A 17,760-nucleotide genomic window follows, 5' to 3' on the forward strand; every position below is an offset into this window, starting at 1 on the left:
AAAATTATCTCGTTAACACCGACTTTATCCTGCGTTACACCGACACATAATAAAATTCTGGCTATACTATCCTCATCCGTAACTCTATTCTCGTCTAACCTAATTTAATTTTAAAATAAAATATTTATTTCTCTCTTATCTTTCTATTCTTATTCTTTATCCCAACACAACCTAGTAAAATATTCTCTTTTTATATATTTTTAATTATATATAAGATATATAATTATGTAATTATTAAAAATTTAGTATTTTACTAACATATAGTACTACTAAATTAATCATCAAAGTGAGGAAGGGGAATGAAGGAGAGAGAAGAAAAGTTTCGAGAAGAGAGAAATATAGGAAGAAAGTTATAGTGCAATGAATAGATCGATGAGAGATAAAATATGAAAGTGAATAATCCAATTTAAAAAGTACATGGTGACCTAGGTCTACTGATAATCTAAGTTAAGGATTTTTGTGACTTTCTATGTATTTCTTTAATTAAATTAGTTAAAATGATATACTGATTTTATAAGAGAGTCATCGTACAGTCTTACAGCTTCATAGAGGAGTTATTAGTCAATGAATCCATTCCACTATTTACAAAATATTGATATAAATTTGCAAACCACGGCCAACTCAATGTAGAAAAGAATTAGGATATAATTAATGTAGTTATGAATTTTAAAATTCACAATTTTTTAATTAAATTGACAATCAGAATCCATGTAAAACTTGATTAAATAATAAATGATGTAGATATAAGGTTTAAATGAAATTTAAAAAAGCACAAGTATAAAGACCTATTAGAAAATAACTCTCCAAGGAAATAAAAATTGAAATTATAAAGATCTAAGAATAAGTTTGGCCTAATATATATGATATGATATACACCATATATGACCATTTACAAGGACGCTGGGGAATTATGGGGCATTGGGTCTTCATGGAGATTTGAAAACTAACTTATGTATGTTTATTTGTAAATTTCAATTTTCTTACATCAAATTCTCATTACATATTAGTAATTTTAAGATGTGTATGTGAATTATTGAACTATTCACAACTAATCAAAATTAGAACACTAGTAACTACTATCTTAATGACTTATTTACGTGACACTATTAAATGTTAACCAAAACAATATCACAATATTATTTATATCGAAATAGTATATAAGTAATTTAAATTTATATTTTAAATAATTGGAAAAAAGGGCAAAAGGGGAAGAAGAATTTTCATGGCATATAAAGTTATAATAATAGTAATAATGTGAAAAATGGAAAGAAAGAAAGGAAGGGAGCGTGTGAAATAAGAAAGCACGTGTGGTCCACATGTAGTACATGATGTACTGACTCACTTCCTACGTCATCACTCAACAGTAAAAACGATTACTTGTATTACAAACTATGTTTTCCCCCACTTTTATTATTATAAAAATTAAAAATGTACCACTATTTTGTGTTTGTAATAAGGCATCTTTACTCAATCTTGTAACAAGGGATCTTTACTGTTATATACTCCACTGCAGATTCAAAAATCACTCTAGTTTAGGAAATGTTTTTTCCAATCATCAACAATACAAAATTGATATTTCTAGCTATCTATTATCCTTTCTCTGATTTTGACAATATGTATATTGTACATCTATCTAAATTAATATTGTCATATATTGTAATAACAACAAGAACATTTTAATTATATAAATAATGGAGCAAGTTGAGATAAATAGGTATGGTGGATGTGGATTTTATTAGGTATTAATTGGAATAGTATCCTTGTTCACTAGGGTTATTGCATTGGTAGGGGCCGTCACCTGAAATTACCCAACAATTTATGAATCCCACAGTAGTATATATGTACGATGATCTCGTTATTGTGAATACAAATTTATTGTAATTATCATTCAATTTTGTGTTCATGGGTGGATTAGGGATATATGTGTCTATGCATATAATATAAACATGTGCATATATAAATGGAAACGTCATGCAATGATGAAACTAGTTTCATATGCATCTAAAATCTATATTGTTATTATTGCATTCTTGATTTTTGCCACACAAACACTGTAACCAGATAATTCCAAAAAAAAATTCCGTCAATTATAATAATAATAAAGCTCCGCATCTTGTTTGTTAAATAGATATATTGACATTAAGATAGAAAAAAGAGAGGCATATTAATAATTAATCAATTATATATATGTCTTACAAATTGGCATTTTGCGACTACATATCTAATAAATTATTGTTTTTTTTTAATCGAAAATTTGCAAGTGTGTGAAACGACATGTTCAATCACCAATCTTGGAGGAGCTTTGAGAATTTTTTTTTGGGGATAAAGGTTACACAATTAAAGTGATTCAAATCCATGCACGAGTTACTGGTCGCAAGAGAGAAACGTCTTGCCAATTAAATTGTGCTTTGACTTCGAGCTTTAAAGATTAATTAGTAAAGAAAACGTACATAATCTTTATTTTTTAGTTTGTTTAAGCAAAAGAATGAGTAAAATAAATGTAGATAATTAAAAGTACAAATTCCCCCTCTTCATTAAAAAAAAAAAGTCTTCCGACAAATGTATTGACACATTTCAAGAATAATTGCGAGCTGAGATATAATTTCCTTTCGCTAGGTGAATTACTTCGATAAAAATTAAATTATTGAATATGTATCAAATCAAAAGGGCCAATTTGTTTGCTAGAATGTTACGTGTATATATAACTTTCACTTTATTAAATATTGTCGTCTAGCCAAAATAATCAATACTCCATTTTTCGATATAGAACTTTCAAAATGAGGTCAATTTCAAACAGTTGTTGTAATTAACTTGTAAGCACATTTGCTGCATGATTTGAAGTATGCAAGCTGATATATAAAATGATAATGGCCCCACTAATTGATAGACAATATCACATGGAACGCCACTTTGCTTCATCTTAAATTAATATACAAAACATAGAGGATATAGATAAGAGAATAATTAAACTATAATAACGTGGTTACAATTTCATGATGCAATCAATATGCTAATTTAGTTGATTTTTAAAAAATAAAATCAATTAAGGAAAGAAAATTAGAAAAAATTGTTGACGCTTGAACCCCACCAAGATATTTTCCTCCAAAAAGTAGTACTAATTAAAACAAAGAATTAGCAACCAAATTACAAATTAGCACTCACTCGATCTCCATCATCAACTACCAATTCTCGTTTGATGATGTTGAAATTGGTTTTACTAACTACCTGATGAAATTGAAATATCTATATATCTAATGGAACTCAACAATAACATATAAACTAAGTATAATGATTTGATATATTTATGTAGCACTTAAAGAAGAGGCAATTAGGGGCCCCCTCCACCACATTTCAAAATCAGTCACAGTCAATATAAACAAGGGCAAAAGATTCTGATTGGGGTTATTTTCTGTGTGACCTTAAATTATGCGAAAGAATCATGATGCCAAACTTAGTTCAAAAGTTGCTTTCTATAGCCATCCCCTAATTAATAATACTACTCCATATATATTAATAATGCTGCCTATAACTGCCGCCTACTGTTTAGATTTAATGCCATCCATAACTCTCAATTTCCCATACACATATATATAAAGTGAAGGAATTATACATATTTGTGAAAAGTGAAAGAGAAAGAGGTCATGATCATATGTAGAAATGTCTAATAACAATGGAGATATACATGTATATATAGAAAGAAAACCCTATTGTTGATTAGTAAAGGTTAAGGATTGTGGTTATGTGGACAAACTGTTTTGATCATCTATTACATGACAGTTACTAAAATAATGGATTCAGTGCAATAATTGATGTTATTAAAGTATGTCTCAGATTCTGCACAACCGCTACTTATTCCACCCCATCACATATTTAAGGGTTTAAGATGATGCTAAACAGGATTTTCTGGCTCTCTACTGTATAATTTAATCAATTAAGTAAAAAATTAATTCAGCCATATATCTATTTAAATATATTGCAATATTATCTAGTTCACTCCACTTCAAGCCTCTCTCTCTCTCACACACACACACACACACAAATTGCTCAATTTAATTTCATATGTTAGGCCAAACATGCCGTATACTATAGTAATTATCTTTTGGTAAATAACTATGTGTGTGATTGTGCGGGTACGAAAAAGGTAAAATTATACTATATGCCTCGATAAATAAAATTGGCATGCCGAAGCCTGCCGGCACAATTGTTTGACTTTTGTCACATAAAAATTGGCAACAAATTTGAATAGTGTAGTTCAATATTTTTCTATAGACTTGAATAGGATAAGTTAAATGTTAGTTCCTCTCATATCGAGAAGGAATTAATGTTGTGCACTTACTAGTTATATAACTAGTTTGAATATATAATAATCGCACTTTGCGACGTAAAAGCCAATTCAAGGAATTTGATTATTGCATATTTAATTGAAGCCATGTTAGCATTGTAGTTGGCATGCTTTAATTTGTACTCCATTTCCTAATTTTTTTTCATAGTAAGCATATTCTCAAGAAGTAAAATGAAGAAAGATAATAGATAACAATTTCATAGATTGTGATATCTAAATCCATTTACCTTCTCTTAAGTATTCCCTCATGAAGTATTCAATTAATTAAATACATATAGTTGGACGTGGTAGTTTCACTAAAGCATTGATCACGATGAAACTTTGTGGAACTAACTAAAAATTACCAAGGTGTAGAATTCAAAAAATTCCAACAGATTAAATAGTCGTCAAATTGTTTTCTTGGGAGTGAGAATAAAATTAAAAGGTGAAAAATAAAGAAACTTTATTTGTTGAACACACACATAACAACAAAGAAAAACAGAAAATTGTGAACCAAAAAGGTTGACTCTTGGGCCTTCTCAAGTTTGAACACAAATCCGATGATTGCGGCCTTTATTCCTAAAAAATAATTTTAAAATCTCCTTTTCTATTTTTTCTATGAAAATATTATTACTCATCACTCTAATTACCTACTATGAAAGTCAAAGTCAACAGCTTTTTGCTTCCCTTTTTTAATGTATTAATTCAGACAGTTGCACTTTCATTATATTTGCTTCATCTCCAAAGTTACATGCATGCATATATAAACATTCAAATCTTCAAATATATTTCCCTTTATGCATAAAAAATGAACCAGAAAGTTGAAAGTGTCAAGGACAAAAACAGAGGAGTGAAGAGTGTGACAAATCAGCCTCGTTTTGCGTGTACGCATCCCTCATATCTCAATAATTTCTATACACATATTGCATACATATATAAATATAGATATTCACGTATTTAATCATAACTTTGCTTCTCCACTCCCCTTTTTCATTTTTCTTTATTCTTATTCGTACTTTTAGTGTTCCATTTTTCAACTTCTCTATATCCTAATTATCACTTTTTTGTTTCAAGGCTATATATGAATGACAGCTTACATTTCGAATAATAAATCTGAATTAATTGACAGATCATGCTGTAATCAATTTTAGATTGGCCATAATCCACATTTATTTTCTAGATTGATTTGAATCAAATTAATATGGAATCTATTGCTTATTTAAACAATGGGCGGACCATTTTTGACACGACATGAACACACTCGAAGTTAATGTGTTTGGATCCTTACGAGATGGACTCAATAAGAACCCTATGATTCTGGTTGGTCGGGTTAGATTTGGACAACCCAATAAAAATTAATCATATTTTAATTTAAAGCGTGATAAAGTTTAATTGTGTTATACCATGTTTTCATGGTTTAATAGAAGATTTTATCGTGCAATATCAAGTAGGAGTATGAGATAATCATTTTGTGCTAACTCTAATATATCGCTTCTTTAACGAAAAGGGTGAAAATTTTCGATACAAATACATACAAAGTCAACAAGTTTGGGTCAAGCTTTAATGAATTTGGATACGTATCGGGTCGAACCCAAGAAAAACGCGATAATTGTAGGGTGGATTTAGATTAGCCCTTATTAAATTAAATCGATATCATGTTGACACGTTAACAATCCAAATTACACCACGTAACATAGTGCAAGCTCAATAGCTTTTTTATTGCAATAGGGGAATCTTAGCCCTACTCAATAAAACATGCTACAAATCATAGATATGAATACGTCACAAGAATTGAAAATAAATGGAATAAAAACACTGACACATCATTTGCAATAGCATAATCCAACTCGCCCAAAAACATTTTTTAAAAATCACTAAAAACTTAAATTAAATAATAGAACTTAGGAGGAATAACATGAATTCATAGAAAAATGGACCACAAATTCAAAGCATGATGACAATTCCAAATTGATGTAGCATCACATTAACCAGCTCTAGATTAATATAGTTCACCAGATTCATGTGAAAGAATTCCTGCATAAAGCAAATTGCATAAACTTCCAAAGATATAACAAGTAGACTCCAAAAGCCTACTTTATGAGAAAGTACAATTACTAGCTAACAATAAAGACGCCAACATTTTCCAAATCATAGATGCTTCTACAAAATCACAACTATGGTCCTTGCAATGCCTTAGGTGGACCCCATCAACATTAGCCAAGAACAAGAACCCTAAATTCATCAATGGCCTTTGTAGAGAGAGCTCTGGAATTAAAGTAGAACATCATAGTGAAACAACTAGGTTGGCAAATTGAGACATGTAATGATTCATACACAAAGTTGAGGAAATGCATAAGCCTTCACATTACAACAACACAATTCAAGATGTTCAAACATATGCTGAGCTATGAAGTTAATAAGGCACAAAACAGGGCCTGGTTAAAAAATCATAGACTCAGTAGGGCTACAACTTGTCTTTGTATAAAGGTTCGACCGGGCAAGAAACAAGGTCACTTGTGCTATAATCTGGAGGAGAAACTGGAGAACCACCACCACGTTTTAGGACTCTGAGGGTGTAGCAGCGGCTTGCTGCAGTCTACGTTGATGTACGTCCCAGTTGTACACACGAGCAATTGTGACCTGATCAATCCACTGGCATAGATAAATACCACAGGCATACTAAAATATGCGGAAGGAACCAGCAAATGATATGTAACAGAGAACGTGTGTATACAAATGCAACCAATTAAAAATTGATATGCATAATGTGTATTTATGATCTGAGTGTTGCAAATGCAGCAAGTATGTTGCAGTGAGTCATAGACAACCTACTTCATTATTAGTTGCGTTGTTCAAAGTAGCTCCCGGTTTATAGATTTTGCCCAAAAAAGGGCATTTGGAACATATGACAAAAGATTACCTGAGTAATTGTCACTTGATCCCTTAAGAATTGAAGATCAGCTACAAGAACTTCTAAACTTGCTTTTGCATTTTCCAAATTTTTTTGAAGGAGGACAGTTGCCTGCAAGATATCAAGCTTTGAGAGAAATAACTGAAACAAAGTCTGACTTGAAGATAAATCTTCAAACAGGTCATACCTCTTCACAAGAATAATCCAGCATCACATTCGCTCCCAGCCATAGGCAGACAGATTCGGCCTCCTCAATGCGAGCCCGGGAGTAGATGCCTTCAGATACTTCGAAGTCAGCAATAAGGTCCTGCATCCACAATAAAACCAATTAGGACAAACAGCTCAAATACTTAGACCATAAATTGAGGAAGTATACAAATTTTAGGCCGGAAGTTTATTAGGGCCCATATATCGCACAAATCTTGTAGCGAGAATTTACTATGAAGTTGTAGTAGAACCATCATCTTACAAGACAAAAATCAAAAGGTACAAACAGTTGAAAGTTCGAGAACAAACCTCACCAGTGCCCTTCTTTGATTGCAAAGTGGCAACAACGTCTAAGCACTTCTCAATGTCCGGGATTTTTGCCTGTTGATTCATCATATGGAAACGATGGTAACTTGGTAGAAGGATGTTATGAGTGGAAAATCAACGAATCATTATTGATCCTGACAGATTGAATCAGGAGGTTCAGGATAAATGCAAATAAAGCATTCTTCAAGAAGCAAGCTTAGCTAACAGCTAGCTGACAGATTTCTCACTCATTCAACTGGACTGAAGTATCACATACTCCTAAAGAGCATGATCTCATAACAGGAGCCAACTATCAAGATTACAAATATTATAAGCAGACCACTGGATTGAAAAGAAAGAGCACACTCCTGATTAAAAGGAAGGGTGTAATATACTAATGTCCATCCATCAAAACTACAAACCATCCTAGTGCTTCAGAGACTATGAACATGATGCAACCTCTGTGAGATATATGCACAAGTAGCCCAGCCCAAGTGAGAAGTCAGCCCAAGAAGAAGAAAAGAAGAGGCAAGTTCAAATCTTGTGAACTAGCCGTTGAGAGAGTTGTTGAAGAGTTAGTTTGTTTCTTGTTTTCTTGTTTCAGCCGTTTGAGGCAGTTATGAAGGGAGGTGTATAAAGTGTATTTCTTCAGCTTGTTTAGAAGAGAGATCACACTGTAATTCCAGTTCTTGTTGAATAATAAACCATACACATTTTCCCCTCGACTCTTCTCTAAGGTCTTAGCCTGAAGTTCCTATCTCTTCTTCGTATATTCTTACCCAAATTATAACAACCTCAATTACCCGCATCAAGGAAAACTAAGAAGTGAACAACAAAATTGGTATACCTGAAGATCCCTCTGCTGAGCAAGAAGTTTCATCTCCACCACTCTGTATTGTTGAAGTCTGCCAAGATAAATAATGTTTATTCACACACAATCGAAAGCTCGCAGGATATAGGCAAATAAAGTGTTCCCGTTGCATGAATTTGGCAATAACTACAGGACTTCCAAATTGAATCAAATTTCAGAGCCAATACCCAAAAATTGCTAATAAAAACAACCTACAAAATCTTCCAGTTCAACCAACTTATACTTTAGCAGCTTTATACAGCGGTTCACAATTTCCACCCAATTCCGGAAAAACCAACAATCAGAATCATTATCAGAAATTAGAAACAATAGAGCTCCTTACACAGTAATAAATAGTGCAAATTATCACAATACATAACAAATTGCAAGAACAAAAGAAGTACTAGTAATGTTTCCAAGCTTAGGAAGCGTCGATATGGCGTAAATATGGACAGCATAAATCAAAGTGTAGGTTTTAGTAAAAACCTCTCTTGCAAAAATGCGAGGGCGGAGTTGACATCTAGATTCAATTGAGAAAGATAAATCTGCACATCCTCGACGAACGCCGCCGCCGGAATCCCTCTTCTATCCGTCAAGGCCGCCGACGTTGACATCTCCGCTGTCAATAGATGCACTGAAAAAGCCGCGCTGCGATATCACAGACTAGGGCGTGTTTTGTAGCGAGGAATGGGCTGCAAATGATAAATAAACCGAGGCCCGATAAATTATTTTAATTTCATGCCAAATACTATACTATCACATTTTGTACACTAAATTAATATACTACTAACTCACTAATTTAATTTTTTCAATGGACATAAATGATTTTATGTTAAATACATCTCACTCTATTTTTATTTTTATTTTTATTTTCTTTAATACTGAGTACTATCTTGTAAATCGTCAGTGTCGAAATAATTGTCGCACACGTAACATGAATTGCTTGATTTATATCTTACCTGGCAAACTTGCATACTGCATGATTGATGTGAATGGTATAAATTTGGCTGAATTCATTATTGTTCATATAATAGAATACCAAATTTTTAAAAAAATTAATGTGTATTTTCGGTGATTGAACTTCATGTGCCTTTTTCATAAGCTGTTTGAAATGAAATGCAAAAAAATGTGGTGATGAAACTAGACCGTCATGAGACTGATAGTCTCTGGTTCAAGGTCACTTTAACACTGTCTTTAAATATTTGTTATTAATAAATTAAAACTTAGTTGATGAGGGAAAAAATAATAGGGGAGAGGTGAGAGATATAGCTGTCATTTAAAATGGGCCCTGGGATATCTTAATATTCGAACCAAATAATTTTAAGATTAATTAAATTTGGGCTTAAAATGGGCTTCAGGTTGCTCAGCTAAATTGGCCCATCTTTGTTCCCAGGGGGTTCCTTGCTCAGCCATGATTGGTACAGGTGTTTTGTTTTTAGTTTTTATTTAAAAAAATCACTATAAATCACGTTCGAAAAGTACAAAAGAATCGTGGAATAGGTAGTAAATTAAATTTTAGAATTTGTAAACTACGGTGTATTATTAACAATAATCAATTTAAAATTAAGTTATTCTAATTGCAAAAAATCAGGAAAAAAATCTTCATTTTGAATTGCTTGTTTAAAATAAACTAAACTTTCATTCATAGATAACTTAATAATCATTTGTTATTCATTCTTATCAATACTGGAGTGTTCGGTTTGCAAGATTGTATCTGAGATTAAATTTGTTGTGTGTTTGGTTCATGAGAGTTAACCTCACAACTCAATCATAGATGGATAATCATGAGATAATTAGTCATAACTAACCCCCTATGACTAAAATAATCTCATAATTCAATCCTTGATTATACTCCTATCTTGGTATTGTTTTATCTTACAAACCGAACACCACCTTAGTACATCTATACGATTTAGCGCTCTCATAATTCAAAGTTGGAAAATAAGGGTAGTACATTATTTAGTTTGAATTTTGAAAGAAGACTCAACAACTAGGTAATCAAGAAGACGACAACTCTTATAAATGCATTATTAATATATAAATTTTATGTTAAATGAGTACTACTTATTAGTTAAAAAAATACTACTAATAACTAGGTATTCGGGTAACTAGTACGCACGGGATTTTACCTATTCTATATATTCATAAAAAACAGTCCAAAAAAATCTGTTAAATTGAGGAGCTCGAGTGTTGTATTATGTTTATATTTTCGTATCACAAAATAGGTTTTTATGGTTTTTGATACACCAACTGATCCATTCCAAATCTAAAATATTCTACCGTGCATATAACTAACAAATGTACTTTAATTTATAAAATATAAATAAAATGATGATGATGATTAGTAGTACTATTACTCCATTATTTTTGCATTGGTACGTTTTCCAAAGCTTATGATCTACTTGTATAACAGTCAGCAAACCCTTTCAACCAACCAATCACTCGAGTTTAATGCATGATTAAAAGTTTCATTTTGTTGAGTTTTTATTTTATTTTTATTTATGGGGGTGGGACACTCACTCCAGAGCTAGCCCTCAATGCTGCATTTATTTCAGACAGGATTTCGTCCATGTCCTATCATATGATCCTCCATCTTAATAAGTGGCAATTATATATACCAAAATTTTAAAGAATTATAAAAATATGGCATTGGCAACGTTTTATTTGCACTACTAACGAATCTCACATTATAATTTCGATCGTCACACTCATCAATTCAACTACCATTATTTTATGACTCTAATCTCTTTTCTTATTTTACACTAAATTTATATGCTAAATTCAAAAAATTCGAAGTTCAACAAAAATTAGAATTGTTCAAGTATACTAGTTAATCGAAGTAAAATTTCCATCTATGTGATTGCTCATCATGAGAAAAAGATGAAACTAGTAAAAGAGACTAAACATAATATACCCTGTGTATTTTTTCAAGCCATTTTTTCATTGTGTAGCTGATTCCCTTATATGCTCATTACTTTATAGTTACGTCCGTGAATAATAATTTTGGTTCATAATTATTACTATAAATGGTAAAGAGATCTCACATTCCACTCACATATCATTTTAAACTAATACTATACACAAGTGTGAAACTTCTTCTACCTATTTTTCTTAATATTTCTTAGAACTAGTGATGGAAAGAAATGAGACTTATATTTGCAGACGGATGGAGTATATTCTTTAAAGGTTTATAAGTTTGATAATTGATATATATATACAGTTGAGGTTAATCTAATCATATATTTCCATCAAAAACACAATGATGCTATCATATTGCTATGGCCAATGGCTGGCCAAACTAAGCACTCAATCATGATAACAAATCCTTTCAAGCTAAGTACCAGTTAGTTAGCTTGAACATAATAAAATAATAATCTTGAGCTATACCTACCAAAATTATGCTACTATTAACCAATTAAAAAATTATTCAAATTTGAACCTCAAATTGCTAGTATAAAATGAAGCTATTTTGATTATGAATGACAACAATACAACATACGAGACATGACTGCTAGAGTATATATATTCAAGTTTGCTTTTAAAATTACACGTATCACATATGTGAGATTCGATGAAACTTTATCGACATAAAATAGTAATAATCCCTCTTTATGCAATAGTACAATTTCTCCCTATATAATAAATTATTTTCTAACTTTAATTTAACTTGGTTTCTAAACCTCTTCTCTAAGTTTCTGGATTTCTAATTTAATGGCACATGCTTCCCACCCACAATTGATTAGATGCTCCATGGAACCCACATTTCCTATCTGATTCGTTGCTTCCAAGCTTCTGCATACATATATTTATTTATTAATCTATAGTATTTGTCAAAAAGTTAAATAGATATCAATTATTTTTATTAATTTGGGGCCCAATTATGGTAAGTTCAGCTCATGTGGTTCAGTACTTTTTTGAATGAGCTTAACCACTGTTTGTGGATTCCAATTATGTACAAATCACACTCGAATTAGACATGATGATTGAGCTAATTAGTGAAGATGCTCCAAACGGGATTACTCATCATCTTTAATTAACTTTTGTGATCAACAAGCTGAGTTGTAGGTTTTTAACATTAACGCTTAACCTAACAAAATTTGGAGATGGAAATTATACATTGTTTATGAAATCCCTCTACCTTCTCAACTTGCTAAACCAATCTTAGTGACCACATTTACTTTTTTGTTTTGTATTGAAGCTTCATTAAGTGTTAACTATGTTGTAATAGTTCTTGGACAAACTCCCCATTGCCAAATCCACTTTATCTGTCATGACATTTTGTAAACTTGTGATTAGTATTCAAGCTTATATTCCCTATTATTTGAAGTTTCCTTTGTCTTTTTATGAAACTAAATAAATCTATAGCAACATCTACTTCTCTAGAAATGATATTGTAAAACATCACTTTCTCCGACCGCACGACGTGGCATTGTATGTTGTGACACGAATACCATTACCTCAAGCCTAAGAGCACTCCCAATGGAGTTCCCTAAAAACTCCCTTATTTCTCCCTAACTCCTGCCACATCAGCGCCACATCAGCACCAAAATTTATCCCCAGTTTTTAGCCAAGTGCTACATTGGTTTCTCCCTTATTTCTCCCTTATTTCTCCCTAACTCAACATTTCATTTTTACATCATTATTTTTTATATTATTTAATTTTCCCTACAAATGTATTTAATAAATAGACTAATAATGAACAATTCATCGTTGTATTAATCATTGGAAAATATAATACAACGAGAAAAAAAAAACTACAAATAAAAAACGCAAATAAACAAAGATTTAAAAAAAAAAAATCTAAGACGGAGGGGCCGGAGGGGCGTCGGGATCGAGCCCCAGCGTACTCTGCAGGTGTTGGATGCATTTCCAGAGGGCCGCCTTTTCTTCAGGGGTCCCGCCGCCGGTGAAGTACAGCGTGTACATCTGGGTCAGATTGGCGACATTGCTCGAATAAGTGGCTTTTTCTAAGTCGATGACGGATTCCGACGCGACTTCCGACGTTGCGCCCTTCCCCTTCCGCCTCCCCTTCGCCTTCTTCACTCCCTCCGGGCGCTCGTGCGGACCATCCCCACTCAAGTCGATGTGGGCCGCGCTCCCCTCGCTCTCCGAAACGCTAAGTCGCGAGCGCACCGATTTCCCGTGCAGCGCGTCGTGCATTCCCGTCCGGAATTTGGGGAGATCCTTCAGCTTATCGTAGATGTTCCAATACTTGAAGCCCTTCGTCGACAAGTACTGGCTACTATACATCCGGATGGCCTCATCTCGGACCATGTGCTCGTTCTGGCCACTCGTCATGTGAGTCATCAAGTTAGAATAAATACCGTTGAAGTGCCCGCAGTCCCTCATGAGGCGCTCCCAATGCCGACGGATCGCCTCGCTGCCATGGTCCTTCATTGAGGCAGTCTTGTGGCTCCTGTACTTCGCGGCAATCCGCTCCCAGAATATGATCTCAGTCTGGTAGTTGCTGCGCTCCGCGTCCTGTGACGTGTCCGCCCAGCAGTCGGCTATCAGCTCGGACTCTTGCAGAGTGTAAGTAGTCCTTACCCGCTTCGGCCTCTCATCGGAACCCGTATCAGTCGCAGCCGACGACGCCGGCGCCTTCCCCCTCCCGCTCCTAGAAGGCGGCTCGGTGGGCGTTTCTTCCACCTCGAAGTCCTCCGCGCTCAGTGTCGCGGCCTGAGATTCTTGGTCGCCTGGGGTTGATCCGGGGGTGTCGAACTGGGGCCGATACACATCGTCGGCTGGAAAGGGCATTCTGCCGGCAGAGTTGAAGTACGGAGAAAGTCTCCGCGCCGGAGGAGTCTGCAAAGGAGACGGACCCCCGTATGGAAGTTGGCCGGGAGGAGAACCCATCGCCAACAACGACTGCATCCACTGCTCGTTTGCTTCATCCGTGTTGGGAATTTGTGAACTCGACTCTTTCCCCTTACCCTTATCCTTACCCGATCGGGAACTTTTCTTCCAAAAGCTCATAATTTTGATGAAAATTGAAGATTGGGAGAAGAGATTGAAAATGGAGAGAATGAAGATTGTGGGTGATGAATGGAGGAAGTGGAGGAAATATTTATAGGGGTGGAATGTAAAATAGCCGTTGGGTTCAAAAAAAAAAAAAAAAAATTTTAATTATCGCCGATTATCGCCGAGCGTCGCCACAGTGGCCGGCGATCGCTCGGCGATAATCCGGCGTTAGAACGCCACTCGGCGAAGCAACGGCAACATTATCGCCGAATTATCGCCGACTTCGCCACAATGGCCGGCGATAATTCGGCGATAACCGGCGATTTATCGCCGAGAATTCGCCACCTCCATTGGGAATGCTCTAATGCGGTTAGTGGCTTTACACATTTTCAATATTCTTTTAAACTATCCCACTAATTAAGACAAAAGACAACATTCATATAAGTACTAGTACTACATTTTTTACATGTAATAGACTAATAGCCAATAGAATTGATGGAACTTTAACAAAGACAAAAAGATGAAAAGTATAATAATATTAGGGCATCTAAAAAGGTCCATTCCATTCACATTTCACACCCATAACATTCAAAAAGATAAGTCATTTTCATTGCTGTGCATGTTACACTGACAAATGAATTTCACCATCCAACCCCCAAGCCAGAAACGACATACTCAGATATTCCATTCTTCAATAGGGACCAACCCAACTTGATTGCTACCTCCTAATTTTATGTATGTGTCCCTTTTTTCCTCACATGTCCATTCCTTGCAATGTGTAACCAAATACACACAAAATTCACTTCTTAATCACACTCAACCAGCCTTAAATCGTTTCAACAAAATGCAATACACATCAATATATATACATTCAAACAATATTGTTACTTTGATATAAATATAAATTTGTCACATACCCCAAGCTTAGTGGGAACTTGATGAGCCTGAAACAGAGAGCAGCTCGGCTAAGGCACTCATCGCTCTCACCTGCAATCACATGACAACTAAATTACTCCATTTTCAACAATACATAGGCTCCGGTGTCATGCAATTGGGAATGAAGCTTTCAATTTCTAATCCAATATTTGATACCACAAAAAATTGGATTTGGTATTGAATTCCAATTCCAATTCCAATTCCTTCTAATTCCACGATTTGAATTCAATATGTAAAGTAGATAATTGGAATTCCAAATAGTTATAAAATTGGTAACTTCACACACTACACACACTTGAATCAATTCCATAGAATTCTGATTACAATTTCGTGTATCGGACCCATAGTCTAATTAGAATAGTGCTATTTATAGAATGGCTAATGCCGAATCAAAGATTTTGGGTTCAAGTCTATTTTATGATGCGTTCATATTATCAAATATACAGAGTTAAAACAATATAATGTCGAATTAAACGCAAATTAAGTATACCTGCATTTCAAGGGCGGCGATATAATCAGTGGCTTCTTCCAAAACGACGGGCATCGGCTGTTTCCGGCAACCGGGGACCAACCGGCTGAGAACGCGGACCTTGCGCTGGAAAGCCGGTAGAGACTTGGATTTGAGCCGCAAAATCTTCACCTTCGATTTCCTCTGCGACCGGCTGTTGCCGGTGGAGATCGACGTCATCACCTTTCTCTGCCGCTTCACGATGTTATTCTTTTTCATGAACTTCAGCTTCAGCCGGTTGGTCAGGATCGCTCTGCTCCATCGCGTTCGCCCCTTCGCCGTCGTGGCTAGGGCTCTGTCGGCGGCTTCGTGCACGCGCTTCGGCGCCGGCGAGCCGTCGCCGTTCCGGACTTGGCGCAGCGCTTGGAGAAGCTTCGACGAGTAGATTTGCTGCTGCGTCTCCGATTTCCATTCGATTGGTGAGTTTTGGTGCTGATCGTTGCTGCTGAGATTTTCCGCTATAGCGTGGCTTTGGATTTTCTTCTTGTTCCGTCTCCTCGTCGACGATCTACCGGAATTTAGCGCTGGATTCGCTGATAGGAGCGATGATGACATCTTATTAGCTGCTGCTTTTTAATGTATCCAACGAATTTGATTGAATTTTGCAGCTGCAGAATCAATTGAACGGTTAAAGATGAGACAGATTCAATACCAGAGACAGATTCAAATAGGTATCGGAAAAAGTGAAAGGATATCAGAGCTCTCAAATTGATTAAAAAATTATAATCTCACAATCAAATTGATGAGAGAGAGAAAATCAGAAGCAACATAGAAACGGATAATAATTTTAATCACAGTTGTATTCATAATCGTAATCATAATTGATGCTCGCGAGAGTTCTATGAATGAATTAAACTGCTAAATTTTCAAAGCAATAGCAAAATCGATGGAACCGGAAGAAGAAATCTGGATATACCTTTGCTCCTGCTAGGGTCTGATCAAATCGAGGGGAAATCCAATGCAAATTCAATCCTGTTGAACAGAGATTTAGGGATTGGAGATTACTTTATCAGTGGAGAAGAAATGGAGGACTGTGAGAGGTGGAGGATTTATAGGTAACCAAATGGAGGCTCACTTCATGCCCATGCTTTTTTATTTTTATTTTTTTCCCTTTAAATTAAATTTTTTTTTAAAAAAAAGAAGAAAAGAAATGCGTCATGTGATAAAGGAAGTTGAAAATGTAACCATCAATTCTCCATTAAGTTTTCATGTTAATTATTCTTTAGTGCCATCTAATACTCCTACTTAATGGATGCGTTTGTTGACTAACTCCACATATTATCAAAGATAAACTCTAATAAATAGTTATCGAAAATTATTTATGAAGTGTATATGCAAACAATCTTGAGTAATTGTGGAATAAAATAGTTTTATTCTCACTTTAACTTAACTTATTAAATTCGTATTCTTAATTTTCGTATCCAAAGAAATGCTTTACCACTAATGAAAGAGTACAATTTTTGGTAATTGAGCTACATAATTGTGACAAGTACTCAATTTTGTAACCATACAAGATAAACTTTTTCAAGAACAAACTAAATCACCTGAGATAAGCTAAATAGTACTCCATGTTTTATACAATAAGACTTATTATTATCATCACTGACACTGACTATAGATATATGCGTATCGCGTAACGTTTTAAAAATCGAATTGATAAGCGAACCGACAAAACTATCAATTCATTGTTCAACTAGTATCAGTTCAATAGTTGAATCAGGGGAACAATTATATACATATATGCATAATTCAATATACAT

General features: G+C 34.4%; 3 protein-coding genes across 7 annotated transcripts in view; 1 reads left to right on the top strand and 2 right to left on the bottom strand.

Annotated features, from left to right (window-relative positions):
- LOC125205431 (universal stress protein PHOS34-like) overlaps positions 1-17,760 on the top strand; it is a 57,514-nt gene that overhangs the window by 2,335 nt on the left and 37,419 nt on the right. The gene's annotated exons all lie outside the window — the stretch shown is intronic.
- On the bottom strand, positions 6,662-9,275 carry PFD3 (prefoldin 3). Its single transcript, XM_048102167.2, has 6 exons — positions 9,082-9,275; positions 8,593-8,650; positions 7,749-7,820; positions 7,420-7,539; positions 7,242-7,343; positions 6,662-6,961 (listed from the first exon to the last, which is right to left on the bottom strand). Exons 1-6 carry the CDS (start codon positions 9,207-9,209, stop codon positions 6,881-6,883), a joined length of 561 nt encoding a protein of 186 aa, XP_047958124.1. The 5' UTR covers positions 9,210-9,275; the 3' UTR covers positions 6,662-6,880.
- Positions 12,050-17,075, bottom strand: LOC125208437 (transcription factor bHLH148-like). Of its 5 annotated transcripts, none has more exons than XM_048108050.2 (4): positions 16,917-17,075; positions 15,983-16,608; positions 15,474-15,543; positions 12,050-12,387 (listed from the first exon to the last, which is right to left on the bottom strand). In XM_048108050.2, the coding sequence occupies exons 2-3, from the start codon at positions 16,553-16,555 to the stop codon at positions 15,481-15,483; spliced, it is 636 nt and encodes a 211-aa protein (XP_047964007.1). In that variant the 5' UTR covers positions 16,556-16,608; positions 16,917-17,075; the 3' UTR covers positions 12,050-12,387; positions 15,474-15,480. The 5 variants fall into 5 exon arrangements, with proteins under 5 accessions (XP_047964007.1, XP_088918150.1, XP_047964006.1 ...); XM_089062024.1 differs by lacking the exon at positions 12,050-12,387 and adding an exon at positions 12,842-12,860; XM_048108049.1 differs by lacking the exon at positions 12,050-12,387 and adding an exon at positions 15,144-15,324.

Source organism: Salvia hispanica, chromosome 6 (genome assembly GCF_029641045.1).
Source record: "Salvia hispanica isolate PSC_SH4W2 chromosome 6, Shi_PSC_v1, whole genome shotgun sequence".
NCBI classification, from domain to species: domain Eukaryota; kingdom Viridiplantae; phylum Streptophyta; class Magnoliopsida; order Lamiales; family Lamiaceae; genus Salvia; species Salvia hispanica.